The 20,209-nt window shown below is 39.2% G+C and overlaps 1 protein-coding gene across 4 annotated transcripts in view; it reads left to right on the top strand.

Annotated features, from left to right (window-relative positions):
* Positions 1 to 20,209, top strand: part of khdrbs3 (KH domain containing, RNA binding, signal transduction associated 3) — a 204,896-nt gene that overhangs the window by 108,182 nt on the left and 76,505 nt on the right. For all 4 annotated transcript variants that reach the window (XM_085445807.1, XM_085445806.1, XM_085445805.1 and 1 more), the window contains one exon: positions 14,558 to 14,676. In XM_085445807.1, coding sequence (XP_085301933.1) covers positions 14,558 to 14,676 — 119 coding nt within the window. The remainder of the gene's footprint in view (positions 1 to 14,557; positions 14,677 to 20,209) is intronic.

Genomic DNA, 20,209 nt, shown 5'->3' with positions numbered 1-20,209 from the left:
TCAACCTCGTTCTGTATTCAGCAGTTTTTAGGCCAAATCGCTGAATGTTCTATACATTTGCTTTGGAACTTACATCTGCTGTGTATAGCACAGTCAGCAAGTCATAGAATATGTCTTTTAATAAAATTCATAAATCCACTTAGCGCTTGTGTGTTATGTTGATGGCAAGGTCATAGAAACGGGTCAATTAAAGATTAAATTTTTTTATGATCACTAGTATCTGTTTTCTGTGATGCAGATAAAGCGCTGACCATGACAAACTTTGGCAGTTTTTGTTTTTACATTTTTCCCAGCTTGTTCAAAGCAGTTCCTGGATTGTAAACTATCCAGGACAACCTCCATCTATTACACCTGGCTGTTTAATGTGACTGCTCATAACTTCACAGACTGGCAGTTTTGTTAAAGCAAACTTTTGACAGGTTGAGAACATTTTGATAATCTCGTTGTGAGCAAGTATGTAAATGGATCGGTGCCGAGGTGAATGCACCCTGCAACTATCTTAATGCTAAACAAAGAACCCAGGCCTGGAGTATGTGCTGTCACGCGAGGTAGACGCCTGAAGCAATTCTAGCTTCTTTGTTGCGTTAAATGTCCTGAAAATCCAAACTCTTGCACTGTGAACAACCCTGCCACCCAAGGGGATCTTCAGGGAACTTTAATGTTCTTACACAGCCATTTTAAATCGGTGACTCACCCCAAGGGTGACAAGACCGTCCCCAAAGTTGCCATGATTTTTCGCTGCGGAAATGTTCTTTTGTGTTTGTGTAATGCCGTAGCCATTACCACTAAGTTTGGCGGATTAGGATCATATGCTTACACACATTTCATAGGAGGACAGAGTTTGACTTCCACCGACATTCACAGAGTGGAGTCTCTGACTGGCTAGCTGTATTTATGATGCTTCACAGGCCAGATACTGAAATGAAAGAGGCTCCACTCGAGGGGCTCTCTGTCTTAATCCGCGGACATTATCTCCACACTGTAAGTGGGTCTTGGCTCGTTACCCTGCAGTAGAGAGCCAGGCTGGCAGGGTTGCGAGGAGAGAGGCAAAACAGGAAAGGGAAAGGGGGGAGGGCCTTGCCCAGCCGCCGAGAATGTAATCTCCAGATTAGGGGGCGAAACGAATTCCTGCTGCCAGCCTGACCTTGTCAAGGCAATGGAGGAGCCAGAGTGAAATTGAGATTTCAGGACAGGAGCGAGTCGAGATGTGTTTCATTCTTTTTTTTTTCTTTTTCTTTTTCCACCCTGTGTTAGTTTCTCTTTCAGGGGTCACAGCTTTGACACCATCATTCATGCTAAATGTGTGCCGTCACACTGTTAGCACACATGAAGTTTATGTGAGCAAAACCATATCTGGCACTGACCATGCTCTCGGCAGTCACTCAGTCCCCCTGTGCAGTTTTTATAGGATGAGCAGACAAAGGAAAAGAAATGGTGTTCTAATTTATTGAGACTGGTAAATATGAGTGTTTCAGCCAAAAACGACCAAGGCTTTGAAAGCTGTCGTGCTGAGCTGAAACATTTATTTAATAAGAAAAAAAAGATCAACAGTTGTTTTATTGGTCAAATAATGCTGTTAGAAAGGTTCAAAAGAAAGTGGAAGCAGTTCCAGCTTCTCTAATAGCAGGACTCACTACATGTATTTCTCCAGAATGATTTTTACTTGAGAGGAGTGCTGCATGCCTCAGATGGTCAACGTGACAGGAGCTCTTCAGCAGTATTAAAAAACAATCTCAGTAGTTCTTAAGTATGACTAAAGAAAAACTGAGACACTTATTTTAAGTTCAGCCTCTGAGCAGGATGGCACCGATTGTAAAGGAGATAATCACTATTAAGTGAATTGCAATTTTCATCCAGAAGAACTACACATTATTAATTTTACATATTAAAAGACTGGTTTATAATACAGCATAATCACTGTAATGTTGCTACTCTGTAATCACTTTAAGTAAATTATTGAGATCCTTAGTTTTTATCTTCTTCTTACAGATAAATGAGCAAATTACCAAGTAAAAATCAGAAAACATTTACAAATATAATAACTAATAAAAACCCATTCTGAACAGTATGTTCCTTACTCTTGGTTAGAAAAGCAACAGTAACCTCTCGATCTTGGTTAGCCAGTGTTTGCTAAATATTTCTTTGTTTTGGAAATCACTGAACCAGGTCTGTTCCATAACTCGTACTTGTGTCTCACTTTAAATATATATGGTTGAACACAAAGTTCATTCACTGACCTTTGGTGCATGGACATGCGTTTCCAATGAAGCTCCATCTACTTCAAACCACAAATAAAAAAACGTTACACGGGCATGAATAGAGAAAAAAAATCTTTAAAGTTGAAGAAGCAGAGCTGTTCAAACTTCCGCACAGCTTCTGTTTTGTTAACAAGCTTCCTTTGTGAATATTCTTACTTTATATTCTGAGTATTTCAACTTTCTGGATGACCTCCGTGTCCTTTCATTGAGTTTATATTAGCATGTTCTGCTGGATGGAAACTGGAAAATGAGAATAATAATGTGTTTGCCCCTATTTGAGCATTTCATTCATTTGACCCGTAATTGCAAAACAACAAAATAATGAGTGTGTCTGCCGCAGACAGCTGCATACAGCATCAGCTGCATAAAGGAAGTGGCAGAAAGCTGCCGATAAACTGCCATTGTGCTGTTTAGACAAGACATGTTTTTATTGCTTCAGACACTCGCTGGAGCAGAAGAGAAACCCACTGTCTTGCAATTTTCAATTCAATTATTTACGGAAGGAAACGCATTTGAGTCATAAGCTCTTTCCATGCAGGTACATCCTGTCTGTGCTCTAGTCAAATGAAAAGTAGTGCAAATGATAATAACGCTCATAAAATACAAACGAAGACAGAAAAAGTGTCAGTTTTGTCAGCGTTCTCCGATTAGGAATGTGATCTGCATTGCCTGGAGAGAAAAAACATAAACATAATAATGTTTTTTCCCTTTATTTGAGACCAAAGACTTGTCTGTTAATATTGCATACAAGCACATGTAACTCCTGACAGTCTCTGTTTAGTACAGCTAAGAAGTGCGTGTTGCCCTGAGGGCACCTCAGTTAGATAAATACCACAAACATAAAAAAAACTAAAATCCACGAGTAACATAAAAAAATGTGGCATAAAACACTTTTTAATGTATGATTAATTCTAAAGCACCAGTCAGTTGTGCTAAATTGAACCCAGAGCAGTGTAGCTGCACATTCTCTATGAAGTACAACGCTGGCTGGGCTTTCATTCATTTTCTATGCTCCTTTTTTTCTCATCCGCAGCTTTCGTTCGCACCACAAAAAGGTGTCATTAGATCTATAATTCAAAGTCTTTCAAAGTTTTTGACACGAACGGTTTGAATATCCTTGAACATCCAAAGCCACTGCAGGCTCTTGGGTAATTAGCGCTTGAATCAGTGCCGATGTAGCGCTCATTATATTTCTTAGCTGTGAACTTTCGCTTCATATATATTGTTTACCGAAGTGTGGCCACTAAGAGCACCCACACTGCCTTATTAGAAAACCGCTGACCCAGTGCTCTTTTCACATTTACATTAAAGCAACACTGGTTCTTACCACTTTGGTATTATTGGTAATCAGTTATTAAAAATGAAACCATGATAATTGAAGACAAAGTAAAGTTTCTCTTAAATTGTGGGTTTTAGTGTAGCATGGGATTAAATGAACAGCTGCTTTTTAACATTCACTGAACAACTCAACATTTTGTCAAACTGGATTGTCAGAGGAGAGTGACAGGGTGAATATTTGAGATGCCTGAGCATTAAGAAAGAAGGTAGTCAAGGGCAGTTAGTCTAGCTAAGCATGCAGGCTGGATGGTGACGGTGAAACAACTAGACAAGAATGAGTGAATCAGATCAATGGAGCATTGTTTGTCAAGAAATATTGGATGACAAATCACCAAATGTTGCTTTACAGTTTTGTTGTTGTGCAGGACTAATAAATGAGACACAGAGTGCTAATCTGACTGATTTAGGAAGCCAGTAGCAAGCTCTTCATGATAAACTAGGGACTCACTATATAGATATATATGAAATTTAGATCTTCTCTGTCAGATCTGGTGTTTAGTTTAAGGAAAAAACACTGTTCAAGACCATTACCATATTTAATAATACTAATGTTATACTTTATATACCTGCTGATTATAGTACATATAGCTTATAGCTTTAAAAGGCAATTTTTGTCATTAAAAACTACAGAATGTACGAAAACTTTCACCACCAGGGGCACCATTTTACCAGGTGTGTTGAAATATTAAAAAAACCTCTTCTTAATTTCTTCAGTCAGTTTCCAGAGCTGTGACTTTTTGAGCTGGGGCCCAAACATCACAGCTCTGAGTGCACAGGGTTGCTTAAATAATCAACCCACTGGGCCGCTTTTTGGAGGAAGATTTGCTCAAATAAAAGATAACAGAAAGAGTCATAGAAACAAACAGTTACCTGTAGTGTTTGCACTGCAGATCAAAGTGAGTCACAGCATGTGACTCACTTTGATGATCCTCCTGGTTGTCATTGTCTACTGACAATGTGGGTTCACCCCAACCCAGTATCACGGCAAAACGTGTAATAGACACACCGGTCCACCGTGACCATTTCATGCTTTGCTTCTAAAAACACGTGAATAGGGCACGCATGCTGAAGTTGGATTAACAGCAGGTGGAGGTAATATATTTAAAGCCACGAAGTCTGTAACAAACAAAAAACGTATGAAGTGCATTCCAGGGTCCTTAATCACCAGAAACGATTAAGCTGAGCAGCTAATATGTATATACATGTTAATTTATTAATAATGTCTGTTTAAACACTTCCTCATGATTATTTTCATGTTGGTTCGAAATAAAATCTCCCTCTGCTGTTACTGCAACTTACTGCAATTTCTGTATGTGTGTATATTTCATGTTTATTAGAAGCAAATCGTGAAATGGACACTGTGGACCAGCTTTGCGTGTAATAGATGCGTGATATCGGGTTGTACACCCAGTGTGAACATAGTGTATTTATGCCATAGCTCTGAAATTGTTAGACTTAATGACCCAGTTGCTTCCGTCCCTAACTTGACTCTGTAGCATGCAGCTGAAGTCATGCATAATCCCACAAAATCTACCCAGCTTATGAATTTTAAATGGGAAGACCTAAATCACAGAGCTGCTTTTAAGTGATTCCATTTCTAATAGGAAAGCAGACAGCTGGGGCGGTGTCCCGTCGTGGGACGACGTCACTCAGGCTGACATATTTTATAGATTGTAAATATATTTTCATGTGTGCATAGGTTGGAAAGTTGACACATTTGATGCAAGAGAAACTTAAAAAAAAAACAAAAAACTCCCAAACACGAAGGGGCTCAGGGAAGAGCAGACGCACATGGAGAAGAGAGGTGCTGTTGTGCTTTTTCAGTTTCTTTTAACTCTGTTTTTATTTTTCTTGTTTTGTACTCTTCAAGTTAATTGCCAAGTTCTGTGCACACCATTCAGCAACACTCTTGACTTGTGAAGTTGTGTGGAAAATGAAAAGAATTCAGCTGTTTTTATGCCAATATTATGTCTCAGCTGAACAGAGACCCATATGGATTGAATGAATAAAATATTGAGTTTTGAAGTTTTTTCTTAAGTTATGCTTCACTCTGACATTCTGCTCTGTGAGCTCTGAAGGAGCCACTTGGCCTAAACATTACTAAATATGGATATCATGTTCCCCTCATGGGGATTATTGCTGCTGAAACTTGTTGCTTTTTCTTATCGCTGAAGAACAAAAGCCTTCTCTGTGTACACATATATACTAGCTGTAAATGTAGGACCATTCTTGGACCATGATTCTTGTTTACTACACTTATGTGTTGGGGTTTCAACCTTTACCATGTCTTCTTATGTCTGAGTCTTCATAGTGTCTGTCTGGATTGGCCCTCTGTCACTCTGATTCCTGTGTTACTGTGAAGATTAGATCCTCGTGTTTCTTTGTTCAGAACACATGATTAAATTTTGGGGGTTTATTGAGACTTCTTTGTATCCAAATGCCAACACACGAGGGAGGCCTTGAAAACAGAAAATAAACCTTTATTTAACCCGATAACTAAAAAAGTGAAGCCAAAGGCTCGGTCAAACAAAACAGGAACTCCTGCATGAAGAGGGCAAAGAGATGGACTGATAAAAGACTGAATGAGTTGGAAAAGGTAGAAGCAATGAAGGCTGGAAAAATATTGGAAAAGAGGGGAAAATGAACAAAGGCTGGAAAGGACAACACTAAAACATAAGAGAAAATTTACCTTGAATATAAAGTAGGAAGGAACTAAAAGAAGAAACTCCGGGAAAAAAGAAGACAGAGATGGGGGACACTGAAAGAAAGAAGAAGCAAGAAACTAGAAACACAAAGGAGTGCCACAGATAACAGTTATTGTTGTTGGTGATTTGTCCTGGTCAAATTAGAAGATTGTACAGTGAAACTCTTCAGCTGAAATGATTTGGAGATCCTTTTAAATCTCTTGCCAGGCTTATATGAAGCCACCAGAGATCTTTCGCTCTTGACACCAAACACTTCAGCAAAGATGAGCACCAGGTTTAAATAAAACATGTTCCTCTTGTCACTTCTTAGAGAGAGATTTTAGGCTGTGCCAGAGGACCAGGATTATGACGATATCTTTAGCTGGCTCCAACGACTAACAAAGAAAGAAGCAAAGTCTAGTTGAGTTATGGGAGCATAAGCAGTTTGTATGATGTTATATATGGCGGTTATTGTGACCAAGCCAACAGGGATGTAGCATAAAAAACAAATAGTGGAAGAGTAACGGCTCCATGTCATGGCCTCAGTTCAGTAGTTATTATCAGCTGTGCGGCCTGCGTTCATCAGATGATGGTATCCTACTAATGCTTATTAAACCCATGTTGCACGCTGCGGCTTTTAAGGAGGTTCTAATCATTGGCATCTAATCTAGAACACCAGATTATAATTTAAAAATGTTGGTGGTTTTATTAAATGTAGGTTCACAGATACATTTTCCAATGTATCTGTGAAATTAGAACTATAAATAACGCTTTATATCATATGAGTATATAACCTTCATGCGTAGGCACTGTTTCGATCTAGTAATAATGAAATAGAGTGAAAGATTTCCACTTCTTACGTTTTCACATAACCGTGGAAGCAAATATATTGAAAAAAAGATTTAGCTGCTCTTCAGCAATAATGAAAAAATCGACATGTTTAAGCAGCAACAGCCCTCATCAGGGGAACAGGATGTACATACATATTCAACAATATGTAGGCCAAGTGGCTCCTCAAGATGTTTTAAGGAAATCTTCAAAATTCAATGTTTCATTAATTTATTCCATTTGGGTCTTGGAGCAACTGACACACATTGGCTTCAAAAGCTCTATCAACCCACTGAATTTCTTCACGAGTCGCCGTCTTCTGTTGAATGAGAGATTCACATAAAGCACAGCCAGTGTAACAAGAGTAAAGACTTCTGATGCTACACTGTCAGGAAATAAAGTACCTCATTGTACCTTTAGGGGTACAAGGCTACAGTCATTGCACCCTTATACCTGGAGACAAGGACAGATCCTTTTTCAGGTTCACCTTGGGAGTTATGTTTCCTATAGATTGATCTATTTGACAGAAGGCTGTCTTTTAGAGATCTTTATTAGGACTGAACTAAACAGTGCGTAGGTATAAATCAGGTGTACTAATCTAAAGGAAATGGGGTGCAGCTGATTTATAAGAAACATTTCTATCTCTTATAAATGCAAAAAAAATAAAAAATGCTTATGCAAATGACTATTTTTCAAAATTCTTTGGATACAAAATTTGATTAATTGCCCAGCCCTGATTTGTAGCCTTGTAGGTTTTTTATACCTCAGCTGTAAAAGGCTGATGGTGTTGTCTACCTGCCGGGCAGGTGAGCCACCCTGACACCCAAGCTTGTGAATGTGAAGTGCCGTAGGAGTTTCACATCGATACCATAGGTGTTTCTTTTAAAAATCTCAAACAAGGTTGAATCTTAGGCTACGTCCACACATACCCAGGTATTTTTGAAAACGCAGATTTTTCTATGCGTTTGCGCCTTTCGTCCACACGTAAACGGCGTTTTCGGTCACTGAAAACTGAGATTTTTAAAAACTCCGGCCAGGGTGGATATTTTTGAAAACTCAGTTTTTGCATTTACGTGTGGACGAGAAAAACGCAGAAAACGCAGCGTCAAAGGTGTGCGCCTTTTTTGACGTCACACTGTGCGCCACGTTATTATTTCGGTGAAATGAATTTCTACAATACTGTTACTGTTAATTCTACTCTCTGCAGTGTTTAAATGCTTACATATACACACAGTTACTGTCCCTCCACACATACGACTCGGTTCTGCTTCTGTGCCCCATCCTTGTTTACTATTTCCCAACGGGGCTTCTAGACTTCTGATTGGCCAACATTTCTACATGGTTAAGAATATAGCGCCACCTGCTGCTTTGGCATGTTCCTAGCAGCGTTTTCCTTCATTTCTACGTTTACGTGTGGACGGGATTATTTTTTAAAACGAAAACGGAAAATCTCCGTTTTCAAAAATACCCGTGTACGTGTGGACGTAGCCTTAGTGACCTCGACCTCAAGGTCAAGTCAGAGGTCAAGTCTTCTTAACATTGTTTGGTTGGGGTTGAGAGGAAGGAGGCAAGACAAAAGACATGCTGTGAACGAGGGTTAGACAATAATAAAATCTTTAAAAACTTAAAGTAAAATTAGTCTCTTGTTGCAGTATCAGGAAACACTGTCTACAGGTGTAACTTTTAATAGTTTGGGAACCTTTTTGGTCCAGAAAATTAGCCTGAGATGGTACATTTATGTAGGTTTTATTTGCAGGGAGACTCTTACTGTACCCCTGTTTCTGAGAGCGTACCTTAAACAAGGGGCGATCGTGGCTCAAGAGTTGGGAGTTCGCCTTATAATCGGAAGGTTGCCGGTTCGAGCTTGAACAGTCTCGGTTGTTGTGTCCTTGGGCAAGACACTTCACCCGTTGCCTACTGGTGGTAGTCAGAGTGGTGGTGCCAGTGTCCGGCAGCCTCGCCTCTGTCAGTGCGCCCCAGGGTGGCTGTGGCTACAATGTAGCTTGCCATCACCAGTGGGTGTGTGAATGGGTGGATGACTGGTTGTGTAAAGCACTTTGGGGTCCTTAGGGACTAGAAAAAGCGCTATACAAATACAGGCCATTTACCATTTACCAATTTCAGATGCAAGAAGTTGGGGTGAAAATAGGGCTGCTCAATTAATCGAATTTTAATCATGATTACGATCTGGGCTTTCAAATGACTGAGCCGATTATTAGCCCCTCCCTCATGCTTTATTCTCGTGCTGTTCCGTGTGGCAAATCGAGCGCACCTCTCTGCATTTCGAACACGTGTCACAACAATTAAGAGCAGCGGTCCCCAACCTTTTTTGCGCCACGGACCGGTTTATGCCCGACAATATTTTCATGGACCGGCCTTTAAGGTGTCGCGGATAAATACAACAAAATAAAACTAGTAGCGGTACCGAAAAAAAGAAAATTTATTCATAACACACGTGAAAAGACCCAGGAAAACCGAGTAAACGATAAAAAACAAAATAACGCTGAAAACAGATAAAAACCCTGAAAACTATACATTTCACACCTGAGCCTCAACTCTCGTGGCCCGGTACCAAACGACTCACGGGCCGGTACCGGTCCGAGGCCCGGGGGTTGGGGACCGCTGATTAAGAGGACCCGAGGGAAGCTCGGAAAGCTAAGCAGAAGTTATTTGGAGAGGAGAGTGACTGCTGGTTGAAAAGAGAGGTAAAAAAAACTTCAGTGGTGTGGAAACATTATGGGTTCGCGGAGTCAGACGTGGATCAAGTAGACATAGTGTGTAAACTTTGCTACAGTGTCGTAGCTGCACCACAGAGCAACACTGCAAATTTCACTAAACATAGATGTTTACATTTTTCATTTATTTTTTATATTGCAAACATTTGCACTGTTATCAGTATTTGCACACTATTTTATATTATTTTTTGACAATCTTTAAAGTCATTATTCAATACATTGTTATTGTTAAATAAATATCGTCAAATAATCGAGATCTCAGTTTCAGTGAAAATAATCATGATTATCATTTTTGCCATAATCGAGCAGCCCTAGGTGAAAATTCAATAGAGGTTTTTGTCGTGCCTCGTGCATAGACAAGCAAATTGAGTTGGAACAGAGGAATCTGATAGAGCTGGTAGGAAAGAAAAAAGAAAACAACAGGCACACAGTGCATGTGTCAGTGATGCATGTTTCATCTCTTTGGTGTGAGCAGGACTCTGAGGTGGAGGAGCTTCTCAGTTCCACATTTTCTACATTTCTGTGCCGCAAACAGGATTTTGAAGGAAACTGTGGTTGGTTAATTTGCACTAGCTGATTCTGATGCCATGTTTAGAGGGTGAGCTCATTTGAAACTGCTGTTTTGGCTGCCTATTACACCTGCTGATTGATTGCACTGCCCTGTTGGGGCTCATTTGGACTTGAAATACAGCGTTTTCTTGTGCTGTAAGCTTGAGGGGGGGATGCAGTTGAATCACAGTCTCACTTACTGTCTCCCAACGTAAAGCCTGGTGAAAGGAGGAAACTCTGTCTTGGCATGTTGCTAGGTGATGCATTAATATTAATGTTGTCTTTTTTCTCAGAAAAACATTAACTCCGTGCCCCCTTTGGGATAAACCAAAGCTTAGAGATATCTCCATCTCGCTGATACTTCTTTTATCCCCGTTAAAACTCGTATCAAAGGTTTTAATTACATTCTGCTAATGTAATGCTGCAGAGCTTTGTTGGGAAATTACAATTGGCTCGCAGTTTCTAGTTTGCAGAGCTGATATGGTCAGCTCTTGTAATTGAAAAACGGGTATGTGGTGCATCTGCTCATGTGATGTGTTAAACCAGAGTGTGTTCAACTTTATAGAAACAGAAACAGACCTTGTTTTGCCTTCATCTAATCACTGTCAGATCAGATTCTCAAGTCGTCTTCGTAAACCTCGACTCAAAAAAACAAAGGTTGATTGTTCTGGTTTTATCTAATGTTTTTTTGTCCTGTTGGAAAATCATTTTGTGCGGGAGACATAAATCTGTGATGGAGTTCACCTTCTCCCTCACCCTTTCCTCCTGTTGGGCTTTTAGCCCCGAGTCTTTTGTCGCGGACCCCTCCTGCACCTCTCTGCAAAACCATTTTCCTGGCGCTGAAACACAGATGTTATCCATCTGATTAAATGTTCAAGGTTACATCTCCAAATACATCAAAGTCTCCCTCTCCCGAAAGAAGAGGCGTGACAGCCAGTATTTTTGGTAGCCTGGAGGTGCAAGTGCCAGTGTCCTCCCTTTCATTTTTTTCCACAGGAACATGAAAGAGACTGCAGCGCATGTCGTGTGTGCTCAAGTAAATCGGTGTCTCTGCTCAAATTAGAAAGTATTAATGATGGCTGTGACTCAGCCAATAGGTGAGATGGGTGATACTGAAGGGAACTAAGAGTTTGACAGTAAAAATATACTGATGAGGGTCATTTTCTTTCCCATTTCCAGGCTTAGAAAAGATCTGTGTCCCCACAGAGAGAGTCCCAATAGCATCTCAATTTATTTTTTTTATAATCATGGTAATAATGAATTTTGAATATCACTTGTTATATATACTATATACTGTTTATTGGTAATTTAGTAATTCATTCACCTTAAATTCATGTGACACATGCATCACAGGAGTCACAGTGAGGTAAGATAAGCAAATGTGTCATCCATTACACCATGGAGCCTCTAATTTGTATTACACAAACAAATGTCATAATTTAATTAAGCAATAATTTTATTGTTGACAGATTATGATCAGTGAGATTTACCAAACAAACCAAGCATGTTATGGTCAATTCAGTGACTTCAAGCCCAAATCACCAACAGCATTCTGGATAGTTGGTTTGATGTGATAGTGCTTATATGCTGTGTCGGGGTTCTTACCAAACGTGGTGATGTGTACTATGGCCAAACATTGGTCTCGTCTTGTAACCAAAAGTCTTGCGAGTTGTTCAGATGCTTTGTTGGAGCCTTGCTCCAGGCAACATTTCCAAACAAGCTGTACTTGTTCAGCCTTCTTCTAATTGTACCGTCTGCAACTTTAACATTTAACATTGTAACTGAGGCCTTCAGAGCCAGACATTTGGATCTCTTGTTTCTTTATCACCGAATGGTCTGAGTTTGGGGTAAATTTACTGGGACAGCTGCTCCTGGCATGATTGTGGTGTTGTGTTAACATACACCTGCCAAAGCTTCTGCTCTCATAGAGGTGCTCATTCTTTTGAGCACTTTTTTTTGTATTAACAATTTCAATATGCAAAAATATTTAGGAGCTAAATGAGCGCCCCCTTTTTGACTCACCCTTCATGCTGCAGCTTTCTCTGCCAGAATGAGAAAGGTGGATGGCTGCTGTCACCCTGCAGCAAAGTTTACAAGAAATGATATGATTAGAAGATTGTGGCAGACGGAGCAGTTTTCCTGCATACAGACAGCTTTCATTTGAGTTTCTTCTGCATTCATTTGCACTCTCACAACAAAACAAAGCAACAGTGGATAAGAGCAGGTGAAGAAATTGCTTTTCTTCACGTGACTGGAAACCTTTATTGGCATTTTAATGCGTAAATACAGACTGCAAGGAAACAGTAGAAAGAACTAGTTAGTGAGGGTTTAATTTCATTCAGACTCACAGGTGAAGTTATTAGTGGAAACAGTCACCACCTGAAAAAATCAGGTACATTCAGCTGCTCCCTCGCCACAAGGGATTACGCTGCATGTTCAATTAGACAGAGGTTTATACCAGATGCCCTTTCCTACTGGAAACAAACCAGCAACCTTTGGCTTAGCAAGTGTTCAAGAAGTAACAAGAAACAAGGATACGCAATGGAAAACATAAAATAGCAAGAGAAATTATGAATACCAGTAAAAGAACAAAAGCCAGAAAGCAGAAAGAATAATACAATAACAATATATCAATGGGAAATAATTATAAGCAGGCAATAAAAAAGAAATCTAAGATAAAGATCACATATAATAAAAGCACATGAAAAAATAAGACTGTAAAAAATGTGTTTTCAGAAGTAATTTAAAGTAGGTCAGTACTTAAAACTGACTCAGAACATACTGTACTGCTGTCACTGGTTCAGTTGTGTTTATTTTGTTCTCCCCCTGAAGTGAGGGGGTATGTAATCGGTGCTGTCTGTCTTTGCTACCAGTCTAGCACCCACAGTTTTCAAGATATCGTTTTCACATTTTGTGTGATGGTGGAAACCAATAACAGCTCGAGCTGATTTAATTTAGGTGAAAATCGGGTCAAGGTCAAAACTTTATATTACCCACAATTTTCATGGATCTTAGTCAAACTTCACAACAATATACTAGGTCTTGGGGGACATGAGTACCTAGGTTGGTTAAGCATTTGACCTTTACCTTCATTGTTAGCGCCCAAGGTCAAAATTGACCTTGAAAAAAAATTCAAGAAACCATGGGGAGAGCTGTAAAACACATTTTATTAAACGCACTCTATGTCAGCCCTATGGCATCACAATGATGCCATAAATGTTCACAAAATCACACATTGCATAAATATATCTTAAAATCTCAAGTTTTTACAGCTTCTGAAAGACACAGATTTCAGCCAATTCTGCTTAATCACATGAGTAAACATAATAAAATACCGTTTTAGTATGCAAGGCTTCGAGGTAATAGGGTCAGGGGTTTAGTTTCCATTGGATCATCTCCAACCTTTAAAACACTTGTTTTGTTTGAGCTCGTTAAAACATTATTTTTTCAGAACGACACTAAATGACTTCTCAGTGACGCAAAAAGATTTAATATACTGCACCAGATTTCCATATTCTTTCATGTTTCATTTATGCCCAATTTTAGGTTGCAATGTGGAATTTTATAGTTTACAGTTTGATAGTTATAGCTTTTACTGTGTATTAGAAAAGTTGGAGAAAATCATGAAAAACACTCCTTTAAACAAAGCTTTACTTGTAAAATTGTTTGAGGTTCTTGCAGAGGAGAAAAAACCTAAATATTTGCTTTTTAGTAACAATTTACTCTGTGTTTGTGTGTTTTGTAAATGTGCTGTAGCTGGGTTTTGAACAAAAGACACAATCCTAATGTGTCAAATTGAAAAACTTTAAGGAGCCTTTTGACATTTTCTCAGCAATTTGAGAAGCAGCATTCACTTGAGGTTGAACAGTTCAGGAAGAAAAAGCTTTTACCAGAAGCGAGTTTTGTGTTCATTACTGTGTGACACAAGTAGCCAGTGTAGCAGTTTCCAGGCATTATGACAGGCAAGGCTAACCGCTATCGTATACTGATGTACTCTCATCTTGTTCTTGTGCTGAAAACAGTGCATCCCAAAATAAAAGAAACTTCAATTATTCTTTCAGTGAAGATATGTATTTTTTGCACTAGTACTTCTCTGCTGCTCCAGACCTGTAAGTTCATGCTTTTCAACACAAGCTCATCTTTTTTTTTTCTTGCTTCTTTCCAGAGATTGAAAAAATTCAGAAAGACGAGGGGAAGGAGGAGGAGAAGTTCATCGATGTCGTCATCAACAAGAACATGAAACTGGGCCAGAAAGTTTTAATACCAGTCAAGCAGTTTCCTAAAGTAAGTGCTATGGTATCACCACCAGAGATTTCTCCAAGAATGTGATGTGCACAGATAGAGAATTTTAGATTGCGTTATTTATAGATAATGAAGTCAACTACAGTGGCTCTACTTTTGATTTAAATTCCTTCCAACAGCCACTTGACACTTTTTGTTGATGCTTTATGTTATTAGATGTAGCATATCCGGTAGATGGTGTTCAGGCAGAGAGTCGGATGACAGAACTGGGGTAGGACGATGTTAGGGAGGTTACTTTCTGTCTAAAGAACTGTTTAAGCTTTTGAAATGTGTAACTTTAATTCTAATTGTTCCTCTCTCCAGCACCAAACTCTCCTTTGTGTTGACCTTGGTCAGTGGCGCTGTGATGCATCTGTATATTAATTTGTCAACGAATAACCTCGCAGTGGATTTCATTTTATTGAATGTCAAACGATTCCTTGTGAAACATGGGAGATTCTGGGTCTTTTACAAGCTCTAGAAGCTGTTTTTCTCATGACAATTTATCGCTTGTATGGGGAGAACGTGATTGCAATGTGGCCCATAAGTCACAAATATAGAGTCCAGGACGGTCGGCTTCACAATGACCTCCATGTAAAGCCGTTTTGAGTGATAATACTGTTGGCACATTTGAGAGCACTTCAGCCTCACCCGCTAGCAGGAGCCTTCATCGACAGCTGCATTTACTGGAGCCACAAGCTCGATGCGTGACAGGGATTTCCCACTGGGAGCATGATGAGGAGGCTTGGTGTAAAAGTGAGAGGGCTGCTCCTAGTTGGGGGACATCGCTCAAGTTTTCATCTCAGCCCCCACGGGAAGGATAGCGGCAACCTTCAGTATACCACTGGAGAGGACAAAGCTGAACCAACAAACCTCTAGGTTTGGTTTCATCAATCTCAACACCAGACTCAGAGTGACATTTCAGCATATAAACATCACCATGCTTTATTATTGTTATTATTTCACACGTAGCACTTAGTTTGTATTTGTGAAAGACTGTAGATCAAACAGGAGTTAACACTTTATGTACTTTTTAATGAAATATTATAAACTAGAAATTTTTACAAAAAAATGCAAAAAAAATGGTCCCTCGTAACATCTTTTTAAAACTTTAAAAATCAGTTTGCTCCATCTTTTCTTTCTTTAATTTTTATTTAATGAATTTGTCTGAGGCTTAAAAGGGATTTCATATATTTTTAAGGACTGAATCCCCTGCTGAACCTTGACAAACTATAGATAGATGCATTTTGTGAATTGTATAGGCATACACCAGGAATTCAAATAGAGTCAAATCTAATTTATCAATACGTACTGTATGTTACATTAATGCAGTCTCCATAGTTGTATTCTATAGATAATAATGCATGTAATGCTAACATTTTGCGAGCTAAAGCCTTTGAGACATTGCAGCTGTTTAAAGCACATTTCATGTTCATTCATGTTTTTAAAAATCTGTTTAAATAATAGTCAAATGAACTCAAAGTGTTTAAAAAGTAAAACCACATTTAGCTTAGATTTCCATATAAAGGTCTTTGTCTATACTGTGGAAAGACGATACATTCGTCATCCGGTAAGGTTAAGATGCACTCTGTTGTAAACCTCAAAGTAATTCAGCTAAATAAAATAATCTCAATTAGCGCTGCCTGTGTACGACATACATATGTGTGTAATGCTATCTGAGACTGATCTGAGTCTCCCAGGTTCACAGCTAAACAGATTTGCTTTGACAACTTTGATAAGTAGAGCCACTAATATGCTGTTTAGAGCTCCTACAAGCCACCGGAGGAAGACAAATTCAATTTGTTCTATCTGACAGGTAGCAGTGGCAAGAGTGATCTGTCTGACTTGAATGGCTTTTCTCCTGAGCTGCGAGCATCACCTTTTGGCTTCTGGCATTGAAGTGGCACTGCCATTTTCCAAATGGCCATTTAGGAGCACGTGCAGAGAGGTTAAATCCATCGTCTGCAAACACGGCTTTTTATCAAAATGAAGCAGGCAAGGACACCATGCAGCAAATTCTAGGCTGAGATAGAGCCGTGTGTCAGCAGTGATTTTTAATACCCAACACTGATGAATTATTTAGAATTTCTAAAATACTGGAAAGAATGACGCTTACAAAGGGATCCACTATGTGGTGCGGGGTGTTGTGAACATGGCAGTACTGTTAAGTTAGCTGTCTTTTACGTTTAATCGAACCCTTGTCGACATAAATCACTATGACACATAATGTCACGCCTACCCAGGAACTAAAAATATTCTACCTTTTGAACGTCCATGCGCTATCAGAGCTCATCTGTACCCTTCTTGGTTCTGTAGGCCTTCTCCTAGAAAGCTCTCTTTTGGCACAAAGCACCACAGGTCATTAGTGAGGCGTAAGGAGTCCCACCGGTTTATTTCCAGTTCAGACTGTGGCGTTTCTCTGGGCTGGGAGCTGTGATTTATCCTTCTGCTGTCGCTCCTGTCCTGCTGTCCTCAGCATAATCACTCGGCACTGGCTCTCTGTGCGCACACCTTTCGCCAGACTTGCAGTAATACATTCAGCAAATGATGAAAAGAGCTCAGATGTGCTCACCACCACTCCCGCCCCCTTCAAGTTAAGCATGATTAATCAGACATCCTTTCTCTTCCTGTGTCCCCTATTCTTTCTAATCATCCACAATTTTTTGGTTTGGGAAAACAAGCTGGGCCAAAATACAACAATTAACTTTTTTTTTTTTTTTGGCAGGGAGGGGTCTGTGTATTTGCATCTTATTATTATTTTTCATTCAAGTAACAGCACAACAGAGCAGCAAGTGACAACCTGTGATTAAATACATCAGGTTGTTTTTTTGGTGATTACAGAAAGCAGCAGCACAATCCTCTCACACAGTCTAATGACATGAAGCGGCTACAGAAGCCCGGGCAGGTTTTCATAAGTCATATAATCCTTCCTGATAACGGAAGCATTAGCCAAACCCCAAAGCTTCAATCACACTGGAAGTCAGACAGATTTTGATATCTGATAAACAGCAGGGATTACAGCTATTTGCTCAGTATAGACTTATATATGTGGAGTACGGTCCATATGAGGAGATGTGTGCAGATGTACTGACTGCCTCATGATGTGTTCAAATAACGGGATTAAGACTTCTCTGTGACATTTACTGGCTTTAATCAAACCGGTACAAAGCAAATCTGCATGATCCCTGTTTAAACAGCCACAAACTTAAAATAGCTCCAAACACATGCCATTACATCATGTCACTATATTGTCTGTAACATTAGTGTAACATGACTGGATTAAGCTGCTACATAGCCATGGGGCAAAAATGAGCTGCTCTGCTCCTCTTTAAAGATCTCGTCCTGCCACACTTTTACATTAAAACAGGTTTACTGTGGGGTTATATGATGAAGGCAACACAATTTAGGAATGTGCATGCACCACTTGAGCACAGCTGGCTTTAACCTAGCTTTAAGAAACATAAGCATTGCTTGTCAATATTGAACACATCATGGCAGAAGCTTTTTGCTTTTGTTTTTTGGAAAACCCAGAATGCACCATGAAAATGATTTCATCTGAAAGTTTTCAGAGACCATACATGCAAAACTGTTTACTGGTATTATAATATCTCTACTGGCAAGTGAAATATTGTTTGCCCATTTTTTATCCTTGAGACCTATTAGAATAGCTTTATTAGCATGTTAATTTTATTAGCACTTACAAATTATTCCTCTTTATATTTTTCATCTTGGTGCAACACTTTAGTTCATTCACTGTCTAATACAAGCTGCTTTAGCTCAAGGGCCACCCTCCTGCTAACTCATTACTTCTTCTTCTACTTCTTCTGAAGTGAGGATTTCTGACATTGTTAAGGCCAGATTATAGGAAAAAAACGTCTACGTAGGCATCAGATTATATATATATATGAACTCATCATTAAGGATAGAGAGGAGGTCACAAAACCCTCCAAACTCCCCAAAATGTCCAGAGAATAAATGAGGTGATATGTGTTAGTATTCTTCTGATTTCCCTCTATGGCCTAACTTAGTTAGCTGGTTAGCTTGAGTACCAAACACTACTTCTTGACTCCTTCAGTGATACGTATAACCATGGCTTTATTAGCTGGAGTGCTACATTTTTATTTATCAGTTTTTTAAAGAATAGTATATAAATGTAAAAAGACTTGGACCATCATTCATTTCTTTTATATTTTACTGAAAAACAGGAAATAGGTGCAACAATTTTTTGAAACACTGCAAACATAAATACAATTACAGCTTAGAAGGCAATTAACAGAGTTTGTGCAATTCTTACAAGTATGTTAGAATATATAGTAAATATTTGATATAATGTTGAGGTCCACTGAGATTTGCACAGTACTCTATAATTTCTCATATTTAGCTACCCAACTTGAGTTCCTTTTGAAGCTAACTACATGATGTGTTTTAGTGGTACTGTATATATTATATCATAAAAAATGACCAAAGTGAAGTGTTACAACAGAACCTAGAAAGGTTTGCCAATTCGCCCACTTGGTAATCCACACCTTATGCTTTTAGCTGTGTCAGTGTTAATCTTCAATACCCATGCTTGGCCTCAAACTTGACCAATTATTTTTGGAAACGAAATGCTTTGGCATTTAAAGCCATTTTTATATAAATGCCCGAGGCCCTAAATATCTTTTCCCCCATCACTGTCTGCCATTTCTCACCCTTTCTGCAGCTCCTTCATTAAACTATGGCTCTGCACTCATAGAAAGAGCAACAAAACCCTCCAAAAAACAGAGAATATTGTTTCCTCTAAAATGATGATCAAAATAACTATTTCAGAATTTGGTTTCCTGCTGATGAGCCTTATATATTCTGTTTTTGTGCTTTTTTTTGTTTGTTGCAACAAAAAGATCCAATGCAGTGATTGGATACAAAATACAACGTTAATTTGTCTAATTAGTGTAATGTGGTCTTGAAGAGGATGCTGGTGGGGGGATTTCTTCAGGTGTAGACTGTGTGGTTAGCGCAGACTAATGAGACAGTGTGTAGGATCTGAATTCAAACGAAGAGCACCCTGACACGTTTCTCTTTGAGTAGATTCTGTCTCTATTTAAACTGTCCTCTGTAGAAAACACTGTATCTAAATGAAGAAGGGCATTTGTCCTCTCAGCTCAGCAGAAAGCCAGCTTCTCTCTAATTGTGTCCCTTATTCCACTGAGCCTCAATTGCTCTGCCAGCAGAGTAAATTTATGTCTGCATTCATTTCTGTTTCACAGCCCGTCTGATTTTCTCTCCCTGTAAATTAGCTTCTTTTTGCTTTCTGCCTGATGCCCATGTATGCACATTTGATAGGGCTTCTACGCTACACTTGTACACAGTATACACAGCAACGCTTTGTTCCTGATCAGAAAATACTCTTTTCTGCTTGTTCAAGCGTTTTTACCCATCGGTGGGTACACACAGTTGGTAGCCAGAGGACTGAGATATCTGCACAAACATCCCGGACGTCGTGTCCGATACACAACCTGTCAGGAGGAAGGAAAGGGTGCATAAAAGCTTTGGTAAT

This window comes from Copadichromis virginalis, linkage group LG22 (assembly GCF_057382275.1).
Source record: "Copadichromis virginalis isolate Kocher_CV1m ecotype Utaka linkage group LG22, C_Virginalis_male_GT1.1, whole genome shotgun sequence".
Taxonomy (NCBI): domain Eukaryota; kingdom Metazoa; phylum Chordata; class Actinopteri; order Cichliformes; family Cichlidae; genus Copadichromis; species Copadichromis virginalis.
This window is presented reverse-complemented; position numbering and strand designations above follow the sequence as displayed.